The following is a 23,427-nucleotide window of genomic DNA, read 5'->3' as shown; positions in this document are numbered from 1 at the left end:
GTGTGTCACTTAATTTTCACACCCTTTTAAATTTCTGGTTTTCTTTCTATTATTGAATTCTAATTTTATTCCATTGTGATTAGAGGAGATAATTTGCATGATTTCAGTCTTTTTAAATTTATTTACTCTTGTTTTGTGGGCTAACATATGACCTGTTCTGGAGAATGTTTCATGTGCCCTTAAAAAGAATGTGCATTTTGCTCTTACTGGGTTGGATGTTCTATATATACCCATTAGGTCTAGTTGGCTTATAATGTTATTCCAGTTTTCTATTTTCTTATTTATCTTATGTATAGTTGTTCTATCCATTATTGAAGTGGTTGTTGAAATCCCCAAGTATTGTTGAACTCTTTACTTCTCCCTTCAATTCTGTCAATTTTTGCTTCTTATATTTTGATGCTCTGTTGTTTGGTGGATGTATATGCATTATTGTCATAGTTACTTGATGGACTTACCTTTTGCCATTATTTTATATCTCACATAGCTTTTTTTTTTTTTTTTTTGGCCTAAAGTCTATTCTTATATTAAGTATACTAATATATATCATAGCTTTCTTTTGGTTACTATTTGCATGGATTATCTTTTCCTGTTCTTTCACTTTCAATTTACTTGTGTTTTTGGTTTTAAAAACCAATTTCTGCCAATTTCTGCCTGCTAGTCTAGTTAAAGTCATTACTGATAAGGAAGGACTTCTGCCATTTTTCTAGTTGTCTTCTACATATCTTATATCTTTTGTATGCCTGGATTTCTCAATTCTGTGTGTTACATAAATATTTTAGAGTATACTGCTTTGATTCTCTTCTCATTTCTTTTTTCCTTCTTCTTCTATTGTATATTTTTTTGTTTATTTTTGTAGTTTTTCCCTGGGGATTACATTTAACACCTTAATTTATAATAATTTTGTTTGAATTAATATCAGTTTAGTTTCAATAATATTAAAAATACTTTGCTTTTTTATAGCTTCATCCCCCTTATCTTGTTATTGTCACAAATTACATCTTTATGTCAGTCCCTCAACATACATGTAGAATTTTGTTTGGTAGTTGTACTTTAAATCATATAGAAAAAAAGGTATTTACTAAAATATATAATTGCCTTTTTATAAAACTAAAAAATTAAGTCTGTTGTAGTTACCATATATACATACATAATGTTACATTAATTTCAGATGTACAATACAGTGATTCAGCAATTCCATATATTACTCAGTGCTCATCACAATAAGTGTACTCTTAATCTCCTTCACCTATTTTACCCGTCTTTCACCCACCTCCCCTCTGGTAACCATCGGTTTATTTTCTCTAGTTAAGAGTCTGTTTTTTTGTTTATCTCTCTCTTTTTTTCCCTTTGATTTGTTTCTTAAAATCTACAAAAGATTGAAATCACATGGTATATATCTTTTTTCTGACTGGATTATTTCACTTAGCATTATACTCTCTAGATCCATCCATGTTGCTGCAAATGGCAAGATTTCATTATTTTTTATGGCTGAGTGATATTCCATTGTATGTTTATACCATATCTTCTTTGTCCATTCATTTATCCATGGACACTCTGATGTGTCCATAATTTGGCTATTATAAATAAAGCTTCAGAAAACATAGGGGTGCATATATTTTTTTGAATTAGTTTTTTCATATTCATTGGGTAAATACCCAGTAGTGGAATTACTGGATCATATAGTAATTCCATTTTTGACTTTTAGAGAAACCTTAATACTGTTTTCCACAGCGGCTACATCCGTTTGCGTTCTCACCAACAGTGCATGAGGGTTCCTTTTTCTACACATCCTCACCAATACTTGTTTCTTGGGTTTTTGATTTTAGTCATTCTAACAGGTGTAAGGTGGTATCTCATGTGGTTTTGACTTGCATTTCCCTGGTGATTAGTGATGTTGAACATTATTGTCTTTTATATTTACCTATGTTGTAAACTTATTTGTGTCCTTCCTTCCTTCCTTCCTTCCTTCCTTCCTTCCTTCCTTCCCTCCCTCCCTCCTTTCTTTTTCTTTTTTTCTCTCTTTATTTCTCTTTCTTTCTTTCTTTCTTTCTTTCCTTTTTCTTCCTCCCTTCCCTCCCTTCCCTCCTTCTTTCCTTCCTTCCTTCTTATATTTTCTTTCTTTCTTTCTTTCTTTCTTTCGAAAAAGTAAAGCTTCATTCTACCAAACTATGTACAATTAGCATTAAACATTTTCCCTAAATGATAAATTTCTCCAAATATTAAATAGTATATACCATATTTATTAATTAAACATTGCTAAAATTTATTCAAATTCTCCAATTGCTTCTTCTCTTTTATTTATTTTGTGAAAGAGGGAGAGAGCATCCACTTGTGTGCATGCATAAGCAGCAAAGGGGCAGAGAGAACAAGAGAATTCCAAGCATGCTCTGCACTTTCAGTGAGGAGCGTAATGTGGGCTCCAACTCTCAAACTGTGAGATCATGACCTGAACCAAAATCAAGAGTCAGATGCTTAACCAACTGAGCCACCCAGGCACCTAGAGAATGTTCTGTTACATATAAAGAGATCCAAATGACAAAAAAAGTGGTAATCCACTGAAAAAAAGTTCCAGTGAGTATTATGAATGTGGCAGAAATTTTTAGCCCAATTCAGTTAACTTTACTATGGTGATTTTGTGAAGTCTGTAGTGAAATGTCATGAAGAAGTATAGGTCCATGTCTCCTAACCAAAGCAGAGTGCTTATAAAACATTTTTTGATATGTAACTTCAATTTCTTGACAATAAGAAATTAGTTTAAGCTGGTTTAGAAAGCAGTAATGAAATGCCCTTTTTTCAGGCCACCATACATTACTGGACACTTTTTTGTTTGCAATGATGGCTATAACACATATCTGGAAACTTCATCAACATCCGACTATTGTCCAGATTTCTTTCAATTTTATTTTTTGTCAAAGCCCATGATCCTCTTCAAGATAGGTCTCTGCTCTTTTAAGACCAAGAGATCTTGGGGTGGCTGAGTGGCTCAGTTAGTTAAGTGTCTGACTCTTGATTTCATTGACTCAGGTCATGATCTCAGGGTTTGTGAGTTTGAGCCCTGCTTGGGGCTGCACGCTGACAATACAGAGCCTGCTTGATATTCTCTTCTTCTCTCTCTACCCCTCCCCTGCTTGTGTTCTCTCTATCTCTCTCAAAATAAATAAATAAACTTAAAAAAAAGAGAGATAAGTACTTCTCCTATCATCTGTTTGTGATCATCCATTGTGGTGTGATACCTACCTAGTTGTCCAGTGTTTTCACATTTCCTATGGCAGCCAGAAGCTGGATAGCAGAAATTCTGAAGTCTGCTGTAAGGCCTTGAATTGCTGTTTGGGAGTAAGTTTCCACCATGGCTTTCAACTGGTCTTCATTTAAAACAGATATGGGTCTCCCTCAAAGCTCATTTTTCAGACTCACATCCCAGAACAAAAATTTCAAGCCACTAAGTATAGTCCTTTTACTAACAGAGCCTTCTGTAAAGACAGACTTGATGTGTCTACTTCCTATAGGTGCATGAAATCCTAGTTTAAGATCAGATAAAAAAGTATTGAGAAATCTTTCAAAGATACGATAATGTTCACATCTGAAAAGATGATGATTTCTTTTAGTGATTTGTTTTTAGAAGTTTCCTATTAACAAATGCATAACCACAAGGACAAGATTTACATACAACAGGAGCATGTTGGTTGCAATCGGGGCATGATTTGGTGGCCATCTTCGTTTTCATGGCTCAGGTTGTACACATGCTTTTCTCTGGCAGCAGTGGCTCAGGCTCCTCCCTTTGTATTTCAGTGGACTGGCCCTCTGTCCAACCTCATGCCTGCTGGCCAGACCAAGGCTATTCTTTATTTCTTTGTATGGATTTGAGATACTGTTTAGAATCCTTTTATGTCATCCTAAAAGACTCCTTTTGGATTTTTTTGGTAGAATAGTTCTTCTAGCTATGAACTCTGTTTTTGTTTTGTTGGTAGTTGGCAGGTTATATTTTAATTTTCCCTTTATTGTTGAGGATTGCTTTAGCAGATACAGAACTTTTGCTTGACATTTTTCTTCCAGAACTTTTAATTTGCCATCCCACTGACTTCTAGTCTTCATGATTTCTCATCAGAAATCATTAATCTTATTGAGGCTCTCTTATGACTTTTCTCTTGCTACCATTGGGATTCTTTTTCCTTGTCTTTCCAAAGTTTGATTATAATATGTCTCAATGTGGATCTTGTTGAGTTTATCCTACAAAAATTTATTGAGCTCTTGAATGTATAGATTCGAATCTTTCATCCAATTTGGGAAGTTTGCTGTGACTATTTCTTCAAATATTCTTAATTTTTCTTTTTTCTTCTCTGGCATTCCCATTGTGTTTGTGTTAATGTGATTTATTGGCACCATACAGTTCTTTTAGGTTCTGTTCACTTTTTGTCATTCTATTTTTCTGCTTCTCATTTTGGTTAATCTCAATGGACTTGTATTCAATTTACTAAATTCTGCCTGTTTACATCTGCCATTGCACCCCTCTAGTGAATTTTTATTTGTTATTGTACTTTTCAAGTCCAGAATTTTTATTTGGTCTCTTTTTATAATTTCTCTTTTTTAATTGATATTCTTGATTTGGTGTGACAAATATTGGTTTGCTCTAGTTTTTGTTCATGGTTTTCGTTTGCTCATTGAGCATCTTTAAGACAGTTTCTCTTGGGACACCTAGGTGGTTCACTTGGTTAAGCATCTGACTCTTGATTTTGGCTTAGATCCTGATCTTGCTATTCGTGAGTTCGAGCCCCGTGTCAGTCTCCATGCTGATGGTACAGAGCCTGCTTTTGATTCTCTCTCTCCCCCTCTCTCTTTTCCCATTCCCTTCTCTCTCTCTCTCTCTCAAAAATAAATAAATAAACTTAAAAGAAGACAGTTTCTATTAAGTCTTTTTCTTATGCCTATGTATGAGATATACTTATTATTTCTTTGGATACATCATAATTTTTGGTTAAAAGTGGACATTTTGAGTATTATAATGAAACGACTCTGGAATTCAAATTCTCCCCCTCCCTGGGGTTTGTGTGGCCTTTAGGATGAAATGAGTCCTTCAGGATGAAATGAAAGGACACTAAGCAGTGACTCCTTGTGGCAGAACTGTTGGCTCTTTAGTGATTCCAGATAAAATTTACAAATCTATATTTTTTGTTGTTTGTGGTTACTGAAGTCTCTGTTGATTAGTTTAGTGGTAAGCTAGTGATTTAACAGAATTTTCTTTAATTGCCTGGAATGAAAATACTCCATTCTTTGCAGGTGGGGTCTGTGTGTGTGTTGAAGTATGCCTTCAACAGTCAACTAGGCACTTTATACAGCTACTGTAATATTGGTTTTCTACCGTACAGAGACTGAAGGTCAGCCAAGATAAGAGTTAAGGGCATTTTACGGTCTTTTCTGAATATGCACTCAGCCCTGGACATGTTTGACATGTCCCAGGAATATATGGAAGCTTTTCAAAGTAAGCACTTATTCCAGTGAGATATCTCACTCCCCAGCCTTTCCTCTAATGTTTTTGGTAAATCTGTGGTTTCTCCAGCTATAATTTCTTCTCTCAGATGGCAGAGGCTACTCCATTTGTCTTTAAATGATTTTGAGAAATGGTCATAAGTAACCACCACCCTATCCTGGGAGAGTTCTGAGTTACGTGAAATAAAAGCAACCTCTTTGCATGTGTCCTTCAAGAAATCACAAGACGGGTCAAAATAAACAACTATAATTCTTTGAGAGCAATGTCTGCTCTGCTTCTTCCAGCACCATGGACCCTCCCATGCGGAACATGAGCTGCCATTTTTAAGACCACTGCTGAACTAAAGAGGGAGGAATCAGGCCAGGGTGAGTTAAAATATCACCGAGTTCTCTTGCTGAGATTCAGTCAACTTTTTCTTGATTAAATGTCACCTGGTTTCTGCAAATCTTTGACTAGTTTCCAGGGTTCTGGAATTATAACAGTTTGTGATAGTTTATTTTCTGTTGTTGTTGGGGGACAAGCCCCTGTAGTTCCTTAGTATTCTATTTCACTGAGGTAACCAGAAAGGGTTTTACTTTCTGGTTGTTACATGCTTGTCTGGAAGGCTTTGCTGCAGCATGCACAGCTTCTTTAGTGCCCAGGACCTACATATCTTCCCAAGCACCCAGCTCCTGTGGTGCTTGGCAGCTAGAAGTACCCAGTGGTCAGGTGCTTCCTGCACCATCTCCCTGGGGTGGGTTTATGACAGAGCGTCTGGTGAGGTACCTTCTTGTGAACAACTGTCCTCAGCACCCTAGACTGTGGATTTCCAGCAATTTCAACTGACATACCATCACAACAACTTCTTTTCTGTTTGGTGTATCATCTTGTGCCCTCTCCAACAGGGCCTGATTCTCAGCTCAAGGTGGGTCTTCCTGGGCAATCCTTCTTGTCTCTAGTGGTAGGGGCTGTTCCTTACATCTGCTATTGCTATATTCTTTAGAATTCTCTCTCATTACTAGCCAATCTCTTGATAATCCAATCCTTGTTACAGTTGAAAATTATTTATATAAACTTTCCCTGTTTAAATTATCATGTGGTTTGTCTCCCCTGATTATAACCAGAATAGTATATATTGGAGGAACAAAACATATTGGAATTTGGTGTGAACAAATGATTTAGTGAAGATTTACAGTCAAATAGAAATGAATTTTGCTAACTGAGTTGTAAACTATATTAAAAATTCAAAAACATTTTTTAAATAAAAGTGATATGCTTTAAAAAATCATCAATAATGAATCAGAAGTAAACCCCCAAATTATTTCAGTAAAATCCAGCGTTCTTGCTATCTATTCTTTTTAACGAACAATCATATACATAGTGGCATAAAATAACATCTATTTTATCACTCTTACAGGTTTTGTGGGTCAAGAATTCAAAAAGAATACAGTGGAGTGGAGTGCAGTGGCTTTCTTCTACTCAAACAGGTGGGGATAATTGAATAGCTATGGGCTGGAATCAGTGGAAGGCATCTTGACTCACATATCTGTTCCTGGGTTGACATGATTTTAAGACTGGGCTTAGTTGGGAATGTTGACTAGAGGACCTCCCCAAAGCTTCTTCATATCGTTTAGACTTCTCATTGCATGGCAGCTGGATTGTAAGAGAGAGCTTCCTGAAGTGAGCATACAGAGAGGAAAAATGCCAAGACATGCAGGTGGATGCTTCTCGGCTTTTTCTGGCCTGGACTTCTGTCACATTCTGTTGATTGTCAGTGGATCACTAAGTCCAGCTCAGATTCAAGAGGGAGTTTAATAAGATTTAATCTCTTGGTGAGGAATTGTCAATGTTACATTGCAATAACCTGTGGGATAGAGATGTGTGGTTCTTTGTAAGGTGCCATACCCAGTGAGATTTTTGCTTGTCTGAGAAAACCTTTATTTCTCCTTCACTTTTGAAGGATAATTTCACAGGGTAGAGAATTCTGGGTTGTTGTTTTCTGTCTCTCACCTGCTTAAATATTTCACTTCTCTCTTTGCTTTCTTGCATGTCTTCTGAGGTGAAGTCAGGTATAATTCTTATCTTTGTTTCCCTATAGGTAGGGTGTTTTACCCCCTCTAGCTTCCTTCATTATTTTTTCTTTATCTTTGATTTTTGGTATCTTGAAAATGATATGCCTAGATGTAGGCCTTTTTTGGGGGGGGCAGTATTTATCCTGTTTGGTGTTTTTTGAGCTTCCTGGATGTTGTTTGGCGTCTGACATTCATTTGGGGGAAATACTGTCATTATTGTTTCAAATATTCCTTTCTTTCTTCTTGGAATACCATTATGTGCATGTTACACCTTTTGTGGTTGTTCCATAGTCATTGATGTCTTTTCTGTTTTTTTCAGTCTTCATTCTTTTTGCTTTTCAGTTTTTGAGAATTCTATTGATCTATTCTCAAGCTCAGAGACTCTTTCCTCTGCCATATCCAATCTACTAATAAGCCTGTCAAAGTCATTCTTTCTGTTACAGTGTTGTTGTTTTTAATTTCTAGCATTTATTTTTGTTTTCATCTTAGTATTTCTATTTCTCTGCTTACATTGCCTCTCTGCTCTTTCATGATGTCTACTTTGTCCATTAGAGTCCTTGGCCTGTTACTCATAATTGTTTAAAATCCCCAGCCTGATAATTCCAAATACCCTGCCATGTCTGGTCTTGTGGTTTATCTTTTTCAATTGTATTTTGCCTTTTATATACCTTGTAATTTTTTGTTGACAGCTGGACATGAGGTATTAGGCAAAAAACAAAACAAACAAAACAAAAACAAAAACAAAAAACCCAAAACAACCACAACCGAAAAAACTTTATATAGACCTTAGTAATGTGGTGGTGGGGTGTGGGGGAAGGAGAAGTGTTCCATAGTGCTATGATTATGTCTCAGTGTTTTAGTGTTTTAGATTTCAGGTGTGGAATATGAGGTCACATTTGGGGCTTACAGTTTTGAGGAAGACTATTGACAGCTGACTTCTGCCTTTCTCATAGCCCTTGTGATAGGAGCTATTTCTTGGTTGGCTACTATGGCTGAGTGTTTCACTACATCTGGATTGATGCCTTAGTTTTCTTAAGTTTATTTCCTTTTCTTAAAGTTTATTTATTTATTTTGAGACAGAGAGTGTGAAGGAGGGACAGAGAGGGAGAGAGAAAGAGAGAGTCCATCCCAAGCAGGCTTCACACTGTCAGTGCAGAGCCCAACATGAGGCTTGAATTCACAAACCACGAGATCATGACCTGAGCCAAAACCAAAGTCGCTTAACTGACCGAGCTACCCAGCCGCTTCTTAAGTTTATTTCCTTTTGCCTCAGAGTAGCTGTTCTCCCCAGGTCTGACTTCTTAAAACTAACCCTCTTAGTCCCATTCCCCTTAGCTTCTGCCCTTCAGACCATACATTACTATAAGGTAGCCTTTGAGTTTGCCCATACTTACCAGTGCCATAGTTAAATCTTCATGATCATGCACAGAGTACTTTAGCATCCTAGCTTGACATTCTGATCATCATATATGATATATGTAGACATAGCTAATTACCTACTTTACCCAAGTCTTGCCAGAGCTGGAAGGAGTCATCCTGGAAATCTTTATCTTCCTGACCTGAGTGATATGTTTGGTTTCCTCTTTGATATCCAGAGATTGCTGCATAACCCTTCTGAATATAAAATCCCTTTTATCACTGTTACTCCTGTGCTAGGGCAGACAATCATCATGGAGACTGAACTGGGGATTCAGGATATTTTTGCAGCTGAGCAGAGAGGACCATAATGGAACTTTTGAGTCTGGCAATTTTATCCTTTTTCTAAGCTCTCTCCAAGTTGCTGAGTTTCCCTCAACCCTGAATCAAGACTGTGAATTATGCATCCTCAAAAACAGCCCAGAGATCAGAACAGCATCCCTGTACCAGACATATTTTACTGATTGTTTATGCATCTTGGGTTTGACACCTGAACTCTGACACTGACGGTTTGATTTCTATTTCTCCCTCTCCTAGTAAGTCATCATTGTGAACCCACTGTTTCTGTGATCTCCCATAATCTCTGTGTCCTTGCATCTCCCTTTTACCACTATCGTAAAGTCCATGCCACTACAGAGGAGATTAAGGAAACAGGGACAGGCCACAGCCTGCAGAGGGATGTCAGCCCTCCCTGTCTGCAGTGACAGAGACAGTGGCAGAAGTGACCAGATGTGACCACAGGAGTCCCTCAATTCTGACACACACCTGGGATTCGGTTATACCCACCTTCTGGCAGAGAGATTCAGCTGGGTTCCTTCTGCTGTGAAGCACCCAGGATATCACTTTAGGTGAGGAGCATTGAAGCCCAATCAGCTCATCCCTCATAGATACCCACCATAGTATGCCAATAACCACTGTCTCTCCAGTTTTTGTCTGTTTTGCCAAGTTCCTGTGATTCCTGGTTGTTTTACATATTCATCTATTTATTTGTAATGTAATCATAGAGACATTTATTAAGCAAACATTACTGAGTACCAGTTAGATTCTGGCACTTCTGGAACTTGTCCTGGGACTGCTGCCCTAAGCAAGGCATAGTCCCTGCTCCTCAAGGACTGACACACTGATGGGTTTTCCAGTGCAAGGGAGTTAATGCCATGACACAGCAGTGAAATGATTTGATAGGAAAGAAAGAGATATGCCATGCTGCCTTACAGAATTTGGGTATAGCTTCATGGATGATAGGTTGCTTGGATTGAATTTATATGAATAAATAGGAATTTACAACTTCATTTCTTTGCTAATTGTCCTCTGCTTCCTGGTCAGAGAGCTAAATATATTTTCACTTAGGTTCTTGGGAATAAAGTTCAGTCTGCTTTTTCTCTAAGAATCACTGGGGGATCTCTTGTTGACCTCAGCAATTAATTTTTAAAAAACAGCCCTAGGCTGTCCCTCCAGATTGACAAATCACACAACATAAAAAGGCAGATTGTACTCAGGCACCTGTGGGTCTGCTTCTCTCCCTTACCCACTGTATTTGGCTTTATCCTCCACTGCTCTGCTGACACTGCTCCTATCAAAATGATGGGTGGCCTTCCACAAGTGCACAGCTGTTCTCTGACTCCTCCAGTGAAAAATGAGACATAGGCTAAAACCTGCAGTGGAACGGGTATAGTTAAGACAAAGACTTAAGTTTCTTACTATGTAGAATGTTAAGCACTGAAATGTGAATTTTTGTAATTCACCTCTTCTGGAGGTCTGGATAAAAATATGTTAGTTACTCTTACTTGGATTTATAAGTGGACTTGAATCTGAAAAGAAAACAAAGACTGAGAGTTAAGTGCCCATCTGGCATTTCAGAATTTGTAGCTGCCATGTTCAAAAGTTTGGAACAATACTGTAGTCCTCACTGGTTCATAAGAAAGATACACAGAGTGATCTATAGATGAATAATCTGAAGGAGCTGAGTCTTTCATAACTCTTTTTATATATACATATACATGTGAACCTTTCCTTTTCGTAGAAAAATATAATTATTTTTTAGACTGTGTCTGTCTTTTAAGACAAACATATATGCAAACACATCCAATATCAAGTTTTTAATTTTAATGCCCAAGAAGTGAGTCACACTGGGAAAGTTAAACAGAACACTTATTTAATTGGTACTACTTGCTAATATGGGGGTTTCAGAAACACTGAATTACTTTGTGGTAAGAGATAGATATAGCAGAAATTTGAGATAAAGAAACAGATCCATGTGGACAAGTAAAAAGGAAAGAGGCCACTGATCTCATATTCAATCATCTTTTCTTATAAATGTTAATAATAATGCTAACTATAATTGATTTAAGATAATGTATATGAGTTAACCTTTGAAAACTTTGTATACTAGTTTGAAATGTGTGATTTTATTTCATGGATTAAATGGACTAAGGATTTTAACCTCAGAAGTGACAAGATGACATCTGCATGTTAGGAAAAACCCTCTGACTACAGAGTGTAGACTAGTTTGAAGGGTATGAAATCAAAGTCAAAGAGATCTAAGGAAATATTCCAGGTGATAAAAGTTACGAGTGTGCACTAGTCAGTGATACTGGGGTTGAGAAGAATGAGTGAATATTAAGGAGTTAAACATTTAGTCAGCAGGAACTGTGAAAAGGTAAAAGGGATGAGAGATAAGAATGAATAAGGACCATTTCAGGTTTCTGAAAGTAGAGTTAATTCAGTCTTGAATATGTTGCATGTGTGGTATAAATATTTAGTAAGCAAATGGAAAGTGAATTTGCATTTCAGAAAGGTATTTGACTTAGAAACCTAGATTTGGAAGAAAATAAAGTATATATGATTAAAATATTGTAAATCATGAACTCAATCAGAGAAAATGTACAGAACTGGGAAGGGAGTAGAAGATGAAGCCCTGGAATCAATAACATATAATGGACAGATAGATGGAGAAGGTGTTGGGATGGAGGACATAGGAGGAACACAGTAGAGTGCTGTGTTGTGGAAACTAAGGGAAAATACTTAAAAAAAATAACAGATTGATTTATTGTGTTCAGTAATGGCAAGAGGTGATGTAGAGGATCCATTCAAGTGGATATTCCAAATTAGAAGTCATTGAATGGTAGTTTAGACATCTCTAAGCAGCATGATTACTCTTACCTGTAAATGAAAGTAGACCTATCTTAATTCAGGCATGTGGATGTCTCACCTTAAAGACATTATCTCAAGAACAGAACAGGGGATTCTCTGTATCTCACTTTATTCTTTTGTGTTTCACTTTCAGGTTCTCTCTTCTCATGAAGGTGGTAGCCAGAGGTAGACACTGTGATAACCCCCCAGCAATGGAGAAATCATGATTTTTGTTTCTTTTCTCTCTTCCTTCTCCAAGCCATTGTTGATGGCCCTTAGTAATTCCAGCTGGAGGCTACTGCAGCCTTCTTTTTTCCTGATGGGCATCCCCGGTTTAGAGGAAAGCCAGCACTGGATAGCAATGCCGCTGAGTGTCCTTTATCTCTTTGCTGTAATGGGCAATGTCACCATCATCTTTATCATCTGGACTGACCCATCCTTGCACCAGCCTATGTACCTCTTTCTGGCCATGCTCTCTGGCATTGACCTGGTGCTGGCGTCCTCCACTGCACCCAAAACCCTTGCAGTGCTCCTGGTTCATGCCCATGAGATTGGGTACACTGTCTGCCTGACCCAAATGTTCTTCATCCATGCGTTCTCTTCCATGGAGTCAGGTGTACTTGTGGCCATGGCTCTGGATCGCTATGTAGCCATTTGTCACCCTCTGCACCATTCCACCATCTTGCATCCAGGGATCATAGGGCACATTGGAATGGCAGTGCTGGTACGGGGGTTACTCCTCCTCCTCCCCTTCCCTATCCTGTTGCGGAGACTTATCTTCTGCCAGGCCACCGTCATAGGCCATGCCTATTGTGAACATATGGCTGTGGTGAAACTTGCCTGCTCAGAAACCACAGTGAACCGAGCTTATGGGTTGGCAGTGGCCCTGCTTGTGGTTGGGCTAGATGTCGTGGCCATCGGTATTTCCTATGCCTTCATCCTCCAGACAGTGCTGAAAGTACCAGGGGGTGAGGCCCGACTTAAGGCCTTTAGCACATGTGGGTCTCACATTTGTGTCATCCTGATCTTCTATGTTCCTGGAATGTTCTCTTTCCTCACTCACCGCTTTGGCCACCATGTACCCCATCATGTCCATGTTCTTCTGGCCACACTCTACCTCCTCGTGCCACCTGCACTCAATCCTCTTGTCTATGGGGTGAAGACTCAGCAGATCCGCCAGCGAGTACTCAGGGTATTCTCCCTAAAAGGATGGATCTGAACACATCCCAGTTATTATTTTCTGAGGCTCCTGTCAAAGGTACTGCCTGGAGTCCATGGCTGGTCTAAGCTATGTGGGTAGAGACCATTGCACAGTGAGGGGTCCTTCCAGTCCTGCTATCTCACGGCAGAGAACACCCCTGGGCACTTGGCTCCATCACTGTTTGGACTCCCTGAATAGCTGGATTTTTTATTATTTTCTTTTCTTTTGCTTCTGATTCTAACATTTCTCTATTCTTCTATCAAGGGGACTTGAGAAGTGGAGAAAAGATATATCTTTGGACATGCCATTTTTTTCTGCCTTCACCCAATGATTGTGGAACATCATTAAGTAAGGGAATGGGAAGTCCCAGCCTCTTCTTTGTTTTAGTTTTAGAGTGTCTTCACACCCTCAATGTTATTGCTATGAGCTCTAGGTCACTCAGCTTCCATGTAGCAACAGAGTCTCTCTCTAACCATTTGATACTACCAATATGTCAGAAAACACCTTTTTATTACAGTATGACTCTTACTCACATATTTAAATTAACCTAAGTGGGGAGACATGGTAATGGGTTCTTAGAAAAATGAGATACAAACGCTATTTTCAAGGAAGAAATGTATATTGTAGAGTGCATTTCTTTTTGAAAAGGTCAGTATTTTTAATTTATTCATATTTTTTATTAGGGTAAAGAAGGAATAAGACCAGTATTGAATGTATGTATGTTTTGTAAGTCTTAATTTAACAAAGCTAAACACCCATATATTAATATTATTTAATAACTACAAAATGTGCTAGAGTCTGATACTGGTAAACATAGCTTTATTCATACATGTAGATGTAGTTTTGGCACTTGAAAGAATTTCTATTTCTGAAATGTGGATATGGAATGATGTCAGTTAGACCCCCGTCCCCACTTTTTTGGTAACAGGAACTGGGTAAAACTTATAAGAAGATTGTTACAATTGGTGTATTGCATCCTGTTTGTTGGATGTTGCCCTAAAATCTGGCTTAACTCTTTTGTGTTCCTAAAAGGGAGCACATTTTGTTCTGTTCTGGAGGAAGCAAGTCACTGCTGCTTTGAGGTAGGATGCTCTGGTGTTGAGAAGGCTCTATCAATGGACTCCATAGTGGTCAAAAGGGGGAAATGGATGAGTTAGTGTTCCAGTTTCTCCTTTCTTGGTAAATTTCACTCCTAATAGTTTTCAGGTACAGAGACTTGAGTATGAAGTCTTCAGTTTGGTGCACGCACATGGGTGAATTAGGGAGGAATTGTATGAGTTCTTATTGTAGGAACAATTACACGTTCTCATCACGTTGGTTGTAGGCGCAGGACTTGATCTCTGGTGAGTTGTCCTGAGGAAGCCCAGGCTGTGGTGTATGTTGTATCCCATTCACTAGAAAACAACTATGTTGGCTCTAGCGGTACTTTGTTTAGGTACTTTGTTTACTTTGTTTTATTCAAAGTAGCTGTTTGTTCTCTCATCCCATTTACACTATTTGTGGATTTTTGGGATGTGGGTATGATGGTGGGATCTGAAGAGCTTCTTGGATCACAAGATGGAAAAATGTACTGAAGATGGCAGAACAACACTGTAGAAGAGCCTGTGTTCCTGACGCTGTCTGGGCCACCAACTCTGACTTAAACCTGAGATAGAAACTTGTATCTGGGTTAAACCCCACTATATTTTGGAGAATCTTTTTGGTGCTGACTAACCTATAGGCTAAAAAGTAGATTTTTTTTTAAATCTCAGATCATCTAAATGGGGTATGTATGATGCTTGAAGGATGTCTTTTAGAATTTCCTTTTGAAAGATTTTAAACCTTTTTTTGGCCTAAATATCTGCTTGTTTGCTGTCATTGAAGTTTATTATCAGAAAATATTCATATCATATCTTATTGTTTTATTTTCTACTGTGGTTATAGTATATCCCCTATTTTATCCCTAGCAGTGTTTATTTGTGCCTTCACTAATTTCCTTGCTCACCTGTGCCAAACATTTATCGATATTATGAAAATATTTAAATGTTTAGACTCATAGCCATTCAACTTAATGTTAGCACTGGCTTTTTGGATTTAGCTTTCTTGTCACATATTGTGCAGAAAAGACTGTACTGACATAGCTGCCCTGGCAATACAAGAACAATTCCCTCATCAGTTCACTAAAGGTTTGCTTTCAATTTCTAAAATTTCAATTTATCAGTTCGATTGATTCCAAGCTTGTGTTATTTCTTGAATCTCTTAATAAGTACAATTCTCAGGTCTGTATCAAGCTGTAACCCATTCCTTTTCCTAACTCATAAGTCTACTCTCCACACATACATACCTACACTGGTTTGCAGATTTCTTCATTCTGGTGTTTATAAAGTTAATACAATCTGACTTATAAGTTCCAGAAATATTTGAAAGTGTATGATCCAACCCTAGAACAGTTCCTCAAATTCTAGTAATTTTATTGAATTACTCTTACTTTTGTGTCTTTTTAGTCATTAGATTTCAAACTACATCACAGAGCTATAGTAATCAAACAATATGGTATTGGCATAAAAACTGACACATAGATCAGTGGAACAGATCAGAGTTCCTAGAAATAAACTCATGCATATATGTATAATTTAATTATAATAAAGTAGTCACAAATATGCAATGGTAGAAGGATAATGTCTTCAATATATAATGTTGGGAGCACTGGATATTCCCATGTGGGAGAATGAAACTGGATCCCTATCTTACACCATACACAATAGTCAACTCAATATGGATTAAAGACCATTTAGATCTGAATGTAAAACCTGAAACCATAAAACTCCCAGAAGGAGACATAGGGGGTAAACTTTTTGACATCAGTCTTCATAAAGAATTTTTGGATTTGACACCTTAAGAAAAAGCATCCAAGGCCAAAATAAACAAGTAGTAGAACATTAGACTAACTAAAAATCTTCTGTATAGCAAGAAAGCCATCAACAAAATTAAAGGACAATCTATAGAATTATAGAAAATATTTGCAAATCATATATCTGATGATGGGTTAATATCCAAATTATATGAAGATCTTATATGATTTAATAGCAAAAAACCAAACAGTCCAATTGTAAGTGGGCAGAGGTGCTGAATAGACATTTTTCCAAAAAAGTTATACAAATGTCCAACACGTACATGAAAAGGAGCTCAGCATCGCTGATCATCAGGGAAATGCAAATCAAAACCACGATGAGCTATCACCTCGTATCTATTAAAATGGCTATCATCAAGAAGACAAGAGATAACAAGTGTTGGCAAGGATGTGGAGAAAAGAAACTCTTGTGGACTGTTAGTGGGAATGTAAATTGGTGCAGCTACTGTGGAAAGCAACATAGAGGTTCCTCAAAACAATAAAAGTAGAACTGCCATATAATTCAGCAATCCCACTTCTAGGTATATTCAAAGGAAGTGAAATCACTATCTCAAAGAGATATCTGCATCCTTAGGTTACATGTGCAGCATATTTTATAATAGCCAAGAAATGGAAATAGCCTAATTGTTCCTCAACAGATGAATAAATAACAAAAATGTGAGATATATAGTGTTATATATGTGTGTGTATGTGTGTGTGTGTGTGTGTGTGTGCGTGTGTGAGACATGGTATATTACTGTAGTACATATATTGTGGTATACACATATATGCATATATATTGTGATGTATGTATATATTGTGAATGAATAACAAAAATGTGATATATATACATAGTTGTATATATACCCACACAATAGAGTAATATTCAGCCATAAAAAAGGAAATCAGTCATTTCCAACAACATGGATGGAACTTGAGGGCATTATGCAAAGTGAAATATGTCAGTGAAAGACAAATACTGTATGTAGAATCTGAAAAAAAACAAAACTCAGAAACGAGAACAAATTGGTGATTTCCACAGGTAGGATTTGGGAGTGGGTATAAAAAAGTATGATAACTTTGAGGGGAGGGGGGAGTAAATCATGTTGTCAGTCCAATATCTTGAATCAGAACTATTATAATTTCAGTGTAATTTTGTAACATTACTTGTGTTGTATATATCCCATGTTAGACTAGACTCCATTTACTTTTCAACTCCAAGTATCTGACCTACTCCTCAGCATAACAAACATCCTCAATAATTATTTGTGATACTAGATTCAACCAGTGCACAAACTTCACACAGTGAATTTTTTTTCCTTTTATTAATTTTTTATGTGATTTTCTGTTTAGGACTAGTGGGACAGATTTTCCATCCAAGAATTAGCTGCTCCTCACCTGAGAGAAACAGAGTGCCTCCCTGAGAGGAGAAAGCTCAGGAGTGCTGTTGAAGATGGAAAATGCAGATTTCTCACTGTTTATCCCCTCTGCATTCCTAGCAGTGGAGAATGCCCACAAGGAATTAAAGAGGAATTAAAGTGAGAATAGTTAGGACCTAATAAATGTCATATGCTTGGCTCTCTGGTAAGTCATGATTAGAAAATGAAGGTGAGATCTGAGGACAAAAAGGAGGCCATCAATTTCATTCCCTAAATTTTAGGTCCTAACACTCCAACCACTCCCTCCCTTTGCTCAGATATGGTGAGATTTTATTGGAAAATTTGGTTCCAATGCAAATACCCAGTAATTTACAAGGAGGATTGTATACTCTCCATAAATTGGGTGAAGCCATAGCGGAATGTAAAATGCAAAAAGAATGGTTGCTTTCAGAATTCTGTCCATGAAAGACATCATAAGCTCTATCCAGGTGAATTTATGATACTTGGATACAAAACAAAAGAGAGTCCACTGCTGTACTTACAGATCCTCCAGGTTGGCAGTAAAACAGACAGAACATATTTCCTATGTTTGAGATGCATGAACTCCACCCACTGCTCCCAACCATTCCTGTCCAATTGTATTGGTGATCCTTCTTCTCATATGGAAAAGAAAACAAGGGAGAGGAGAGGGGGAAAGATAGAGCAGGAACTTTCACTCCTATTATTTCCGTCTTGTGATGTGAGGAAGAAAAGCCTTGCTCTGGAAGTGGAGTGGAGGAAATAAAGTTCTTCCCCAATAGGCAGTAGATGACTCTTCATGTTCTTTGGGTGAGGTTGAAAATCTTACATGGGGGATGGGAAATGTGAGGAGGTAGAGGACACTTTCTTGGCACTGGGTCATAAATTATGTCTGAATAAATTTTGAAAGAATAAAAAACTTACACAGTATATTCTCTTACCAACATGTAATTATATTAGAAAACAATAATAATAAGATGTCATGAAAAACCCCAAACACATAGACATTTTTTTATATTTACATTCATGATTTATATTAAATATAATTTATTGTCAAATTGGTTTCCATACAACATCCAGTGCTCATCCCAACAGGTTCCCTCATCAATGCCCATCACCCACTTTCCCCTTTCCCCCAGCCCCCCATCAACCCTCAGCTTGTTCTCAGTATTTGAATATCTTATGGTTTGCCTCCTTCCCTCTCTGTAAATTTTTTCCCCCTTCCCCTCCTCCATGGACTTCTGTTAAGTTTCTCAGGATCCACATGTGAGTGAAAACATATATCTTTCTCTGCCTGACTTATTTCTCTTATCATAATACTCTCCAGTTCCATCCACGTTGCTACAAATGGCCAGATTTCATTCTTTCTCATTGCCAAGTAGTATTCCATTGTATGTATAAACCATATCTTTATCCATTTGTAAGTTGATGGGCATTTAGGCTCTTTCCATAATTTGGCTATTGTTGAAAGTGCTGCTATAAACATTGGTGTACAAGTGCCCCTATGCATCAGCACTCCTGTATCCCTTGGATAAATTCCTAGCACAAACGCTTAGAAATTAAATAACATATATCTAAATAATTCATGGCTCAAATAAGAAATTATAGAGAATGTTAGAAAATATTTCAAACTAACTGATAATGACATATAATAAAATTGTGGGAATGCAGGTAAAGAGAATATGGAGGAAAAATTATGTTTTTAAATGCTTATATTAGAAAATAAAGACTTAGTATCAATTATCTAAGGTGACAAGAATTTAGAAAAAGGAAAATAAATTGAGCCTAAGGTAAAAAAAAGAGTAAGGAATTAGTTAAGATTAAGATAGGATCAGGGTGCCCGGATGGCTCAGTTGGTTGAGCATCTGACTCTTTATCTTGGGTTGGGTCATGATCTTGTGGTTCTTGGGATCCAGCGCCCCAGTGATCTCTGCACTGACAGTGTGGAGCCTGCTTGGGATTCTTTATCTCCCCCTCTCTCTCTGTCCTTCCTTCATTCGCATGCGCGTGTGTGTACACACACTCTCAAAATAAATAAACTTAAAAAATTAAAAAATATAAAAAATAAAAGTTGGATCAATAAAATTGAAAACAGAAATAAAGAAAATCAAGGAATTTTAAAGTCAATTTTTTGCAAAGATCAATCAAATCGATAAAGCCCTAATAACACTTATCAAAGAAAAACAGAAAGGGAGATGATATCAAGATGGCAACAGAAGTTGCTCGACTTTAATCCCGTTCACAAGAAGACCAACTAGCAGCTATCATAGATAAGACACCATTAATCCCATAACCCAAGGCATCCTCCTGGACCACAGAGACCCAGAAAGACTGCATTAGAAGAGTAAGAGTAGAGGTTTCACTTTGCCTGCTTTGCCTCTCTCCCAGGGCAGCACAGCACTGCTCTGAGAAAGCCTATCCAGTTCCTCTAGTGGGAAAGGAGAGCCCAGTGTGGACATCCAGCTCCATCAACTTTGCAGGATGCTTTCTGGGAGGTCCACTCAGGTCTTGTCTCATAAGGATCATGAGTTAATCTGCATGGCTTGATCACTGGGCATCAGACAGGGATGGAAAAGGGGGCAGAGTTTTCTGGCAACCAGTGCTCAGATGCTGGAGGACAGCCTTCCTGCTGTAATGGAACCTGAGTAGATATCTCAGGCAGTGGTCAGTCCACCTGCAAAGCTGAGCTCATGGCTCAGCTCCATCTCGCAGTGAGCTCAGTTGGCAGTTCTTCCTGATTTAGGACCCCAACCAATAGGCTTACCAGTCTTGGAGTCTATTCTATGACCCCATCCAGACAGGGAAGCAAATCCATAGCCCCACTCACTGTTGAGTATAGGTTCCAGTGCATGACCAGGAAGTCTTGTCCTGGTTAAATGATAAAAAAAAAAAAAAAAAAAAAAAAAGATTTTAAAAAGAATGATAAAATGATAAGGTGATTAAAAAATGATAAAAAAAAAAAACACCACTTTAAACAAACAGAAAGCCAGGAGACCTGTGAAACTGTTGAGTATAGCCTCTGACCTGCATAACCTAACAGTGACCCTGGGCCTAGTCTAGCCTTGGAGCCTAGCCTATTGTCTCCCTTAGCCTATGACCCTGACTGATTATTGAGCATATCCTGTGGCCTTGCCCAAGCAGGGAGCCCAGCCAGTAACTCTGCCCAGTTGAGGAGCAGGTTGAAGAGTTGAAGCAGTTGAAGATTTAGGTAGTCTGTGGGCTACCTAACCGGAAAGTCTGGACAATGGATCCGCCCAATCACAATAGTAAGCCTTGCCTGGCCACTGTTGCTACCAGCTGATCTGTCCTGTACACAAAGCTAAGCTGATTGGTATAGGTCTTACCCTTCTGAAGCAAACCTGTAGAGTATGGAAAGGACATTGCTTACTCCAATGCACAGATAGCAATGCAAGGATACTAGGATCCCAAAGAAATCTAATAAAGCTCCAATAACTGACCCTAAGAAAATAGTGATCTTACACTATGAACTGTTTGACAAAGTATTCAGAACAATCCTTTTAAAGAAGTTCAGTGAACTACAAGAACACATAGACATACAACCAAACAATTAGATTAACAGTGCATTAACAAAATGAGAATATTAGTAAAGAAACAGAAATGATTAAAAAAAAAAAAACCTAAACAGAAATCTTTACATTCCTTCCTTTTTCTTTATCTTTGGTAAAGGAGAAGAAAAAATCACACAATGAATCTGAGCGGTTTTACATTAATTTAATCATCATAAACCCCAAAAGATATTCAGTAATGTTTGTGACTGGAGTAATTGCCTGCTCAGAAAAGTGGTTCTAAATACACTAGAGAGGTAGAAAGGGGTCAGATTATGTATGACCTTGATTTCACTAATTAGGTAAAAATGTGTTGATTCTACTACATTCTAAACACGGTATGAGACACCACATTAGTGGGGAAGAAAACTGACACGGATCTAGCCACCCAGTTAATGTTTAGTGTTGAGTAGCCCGTATTAAGAAAGCTAGTTTCATTTTATAGGCAATGGGAAACTACTGATATAATGTAATGTGATTACTGTAAAGGAATCTTGATAAAGGCAATGACCTTGACTACTTTGTTCACATTTTTATCCCTGTGACTATCTTAGTGCTGGCCATATGGTTGATAATAAGTAAATATTTAGTGAATGACTGAGATTTGCATAGTGTAAATTAGTTTCCCAAATCCATGCAGACACTAAACAGCAGAGTTGAATTCAGGATAATATAAAAAACAGGAAGTAGTATAGTTTCATTAAGAAATTCTGGAAAAGCTCAATATAACATTTCAGGATATTGAAAGTGTTATAATGTTTAAGAGGATGGCCTATGAAATTGAGCAGATTGATATAGATTTGAATTTCAAGTCGGTTTCAAATCCTGTCCCTCACATCACAACTACTGGCACCCAGTAGCACCATAAGTTAAAGTGAGATGAAGGTTCCTATGAGATCCAGCTCATCAGCCCCATGGTCCCAGTAACCCAAACTAAGACTGTTCTCAGATGATTTGGAAAAGGAGGTGGAACAACGTGAGGAACGGACTGCAGATCATAAAACCTTCTAGATTTTTTCATCAGAGCCAAGGAAGGAGCTCTGGTTCTGGTTACTGGATACAGGCAGTTGACTCCTTAAGTAGGACTCAATCTGTTGTGTCACTGGTAAGTTTCAGGGTTAAGGGAGGAAAGCCCATGTCGTGCTAGGCCCACAGAGGCTGAGTCACAAGAAGAGTGAGAACAGAGGACTTTTTCCTCATTCTTTTTTTTTTTTTCATTTATTATTTATTTATTTTATTTATTTTTTTTATTAAAAAATTTTTTTAAGTTTACATTCAAATTAGTTAGCATATGGTGCAACAATGATTTCAGGAGTAGGTTCCTTAGTGCCCATTATCCATTTAGCCCATCCTCCTCCCACACACCCTCCAGTAACCCTCAGTTTGTTCTCCATATTTATGAGTCTCTTCTGTTTTGTCCCCTCACTGTTTTTATATTATTTTTGTTTCTCTTCCCTTATGTTCATCTGTTTTGTCTCTTAAAGTCCTCATATAAGTCAAGTCATATGATTTTTGTTTTTCTCTGACTGACTAATTTCACTTAGCATAATACCCTCCAGTTCCTTCCACGTAGTTGCAAATGGCAAGATTAAATTCTTTTTGATTGCCAAGTAATACTCTATTGTATATATATACCACATCTTCTTTATCCATTCATCCACTGATGGACATTTGGACTCTTTCTGTACTTTGGCTATTGTTGATACTGCTGCTATAAACATGGCGGTGCATGTGTCCCTTTGAAACAGCACACCTGTATCCCTTGGATAAATGCCTAGTAGTGCAATTGCTGGGTCGTAGGGTAGTTCTATTTTTAGTTTTTTGAGAAACCTCCATACTGTTTTCCAGAGTGGCTACACCAGCTTGCATTCCCACCAACAATGCAAAAGAGATCCTCTTTTTCCACATCCTTGCTAACATCTGTTGTTGCCTGAGTTGTTAATGTTAGCCATTCTGACAGGTATCAGGTGGTATCTCATTGTGGTTTTGATTTATATTTTTCTGATGATGAATGATGTGGAGCATTTTTTCATGTGTCGGTTGGCCATCTGGATGGCTTCTTTGGAGAAGTGTCTATTTGTGTATTTTGCCCACTTCTTCACTGGATAATTTGTTTTTTGGGTGTTGAGTTTGATAAGTTCTTTATAGGTTTTGGATACTAACCCTTTATCTGATATGTCATTTGCAAATATCTTCTCCCATTTTGTCGGTTGCCTTTTAGTTTTGCTGATAGTTTCCTTTTCTGTGCAGAAGATTTTAATTTTGATGAGGTCCCAGTAGTTCATTTTTCCTTTGGTTTCCCTTGCCTCCAGA

General features: G+C 37.7%; 2 protein-coding genes across 2 annotated transcripts in view; both read left to right on the top strand.

Annotated features, from left to right (window-relative positions):
- Window positions 1–23,427, top strand: part of LOC122200037 (olfactory receptor 56A4-like) — a 206,725-nt gene that overhangs the window by 149,657 nt on the left and 33,641 nt on the right. The window contains exon 8 of the mRNA XM_042905447.1: window positions 6,882–6,951. Coding sequence (XP_042761381.1) covers window positions 6,882–6,951 — 70 coding nt within the window. The remainder of the gene's footprint in view (window positions 1–6,881; window positions 6,952–23,427) is intronic.
- On the top strand, window positions 12,182–13,300 carry LOC122200041 (olfactory receptor 52L1-like). Its single transcript, XM_042905449.1, has one exon. The coding sequence runs from the start codon at window positions 12,305–12,307 to the stop codon at window positions 13,298–13,300; it is 996 nt and encodes a 331-aa protein (XP_042761383.1). The 5' UTR covers window positions 12,182–12,304.

The sequence above is a fragment of the Panthera leo genome, chromosome D1 (assembly GCF_018350215.1).
Source record: "Panthera leo isolate Ple1 chromosome D1, P.leo_Ple1_pat1.1, whole genome shotgun sequence".
Taxonomy (NCBI): Eukaryota; Metazoa; Chordata; class Mammalia; order Carnivora; family Felidae; genus Panthera; species Panthera leo.
The sequence above is the reverse complement of the archived record's forward strand: the minus strand, read 5'-3'. Positions and strand labels throughout refer to the sequence as shown.

Bases quoted from the DNA above. Each gene is read 5' to 3' on its own strand.
- LOC122200041 (XM_042905449.1), top strand. From the start codon at position 12,305: ATGATTTTTGTTTCTTTTCTCTCTTCCTTCTCCAAGCCATTGTTGATG.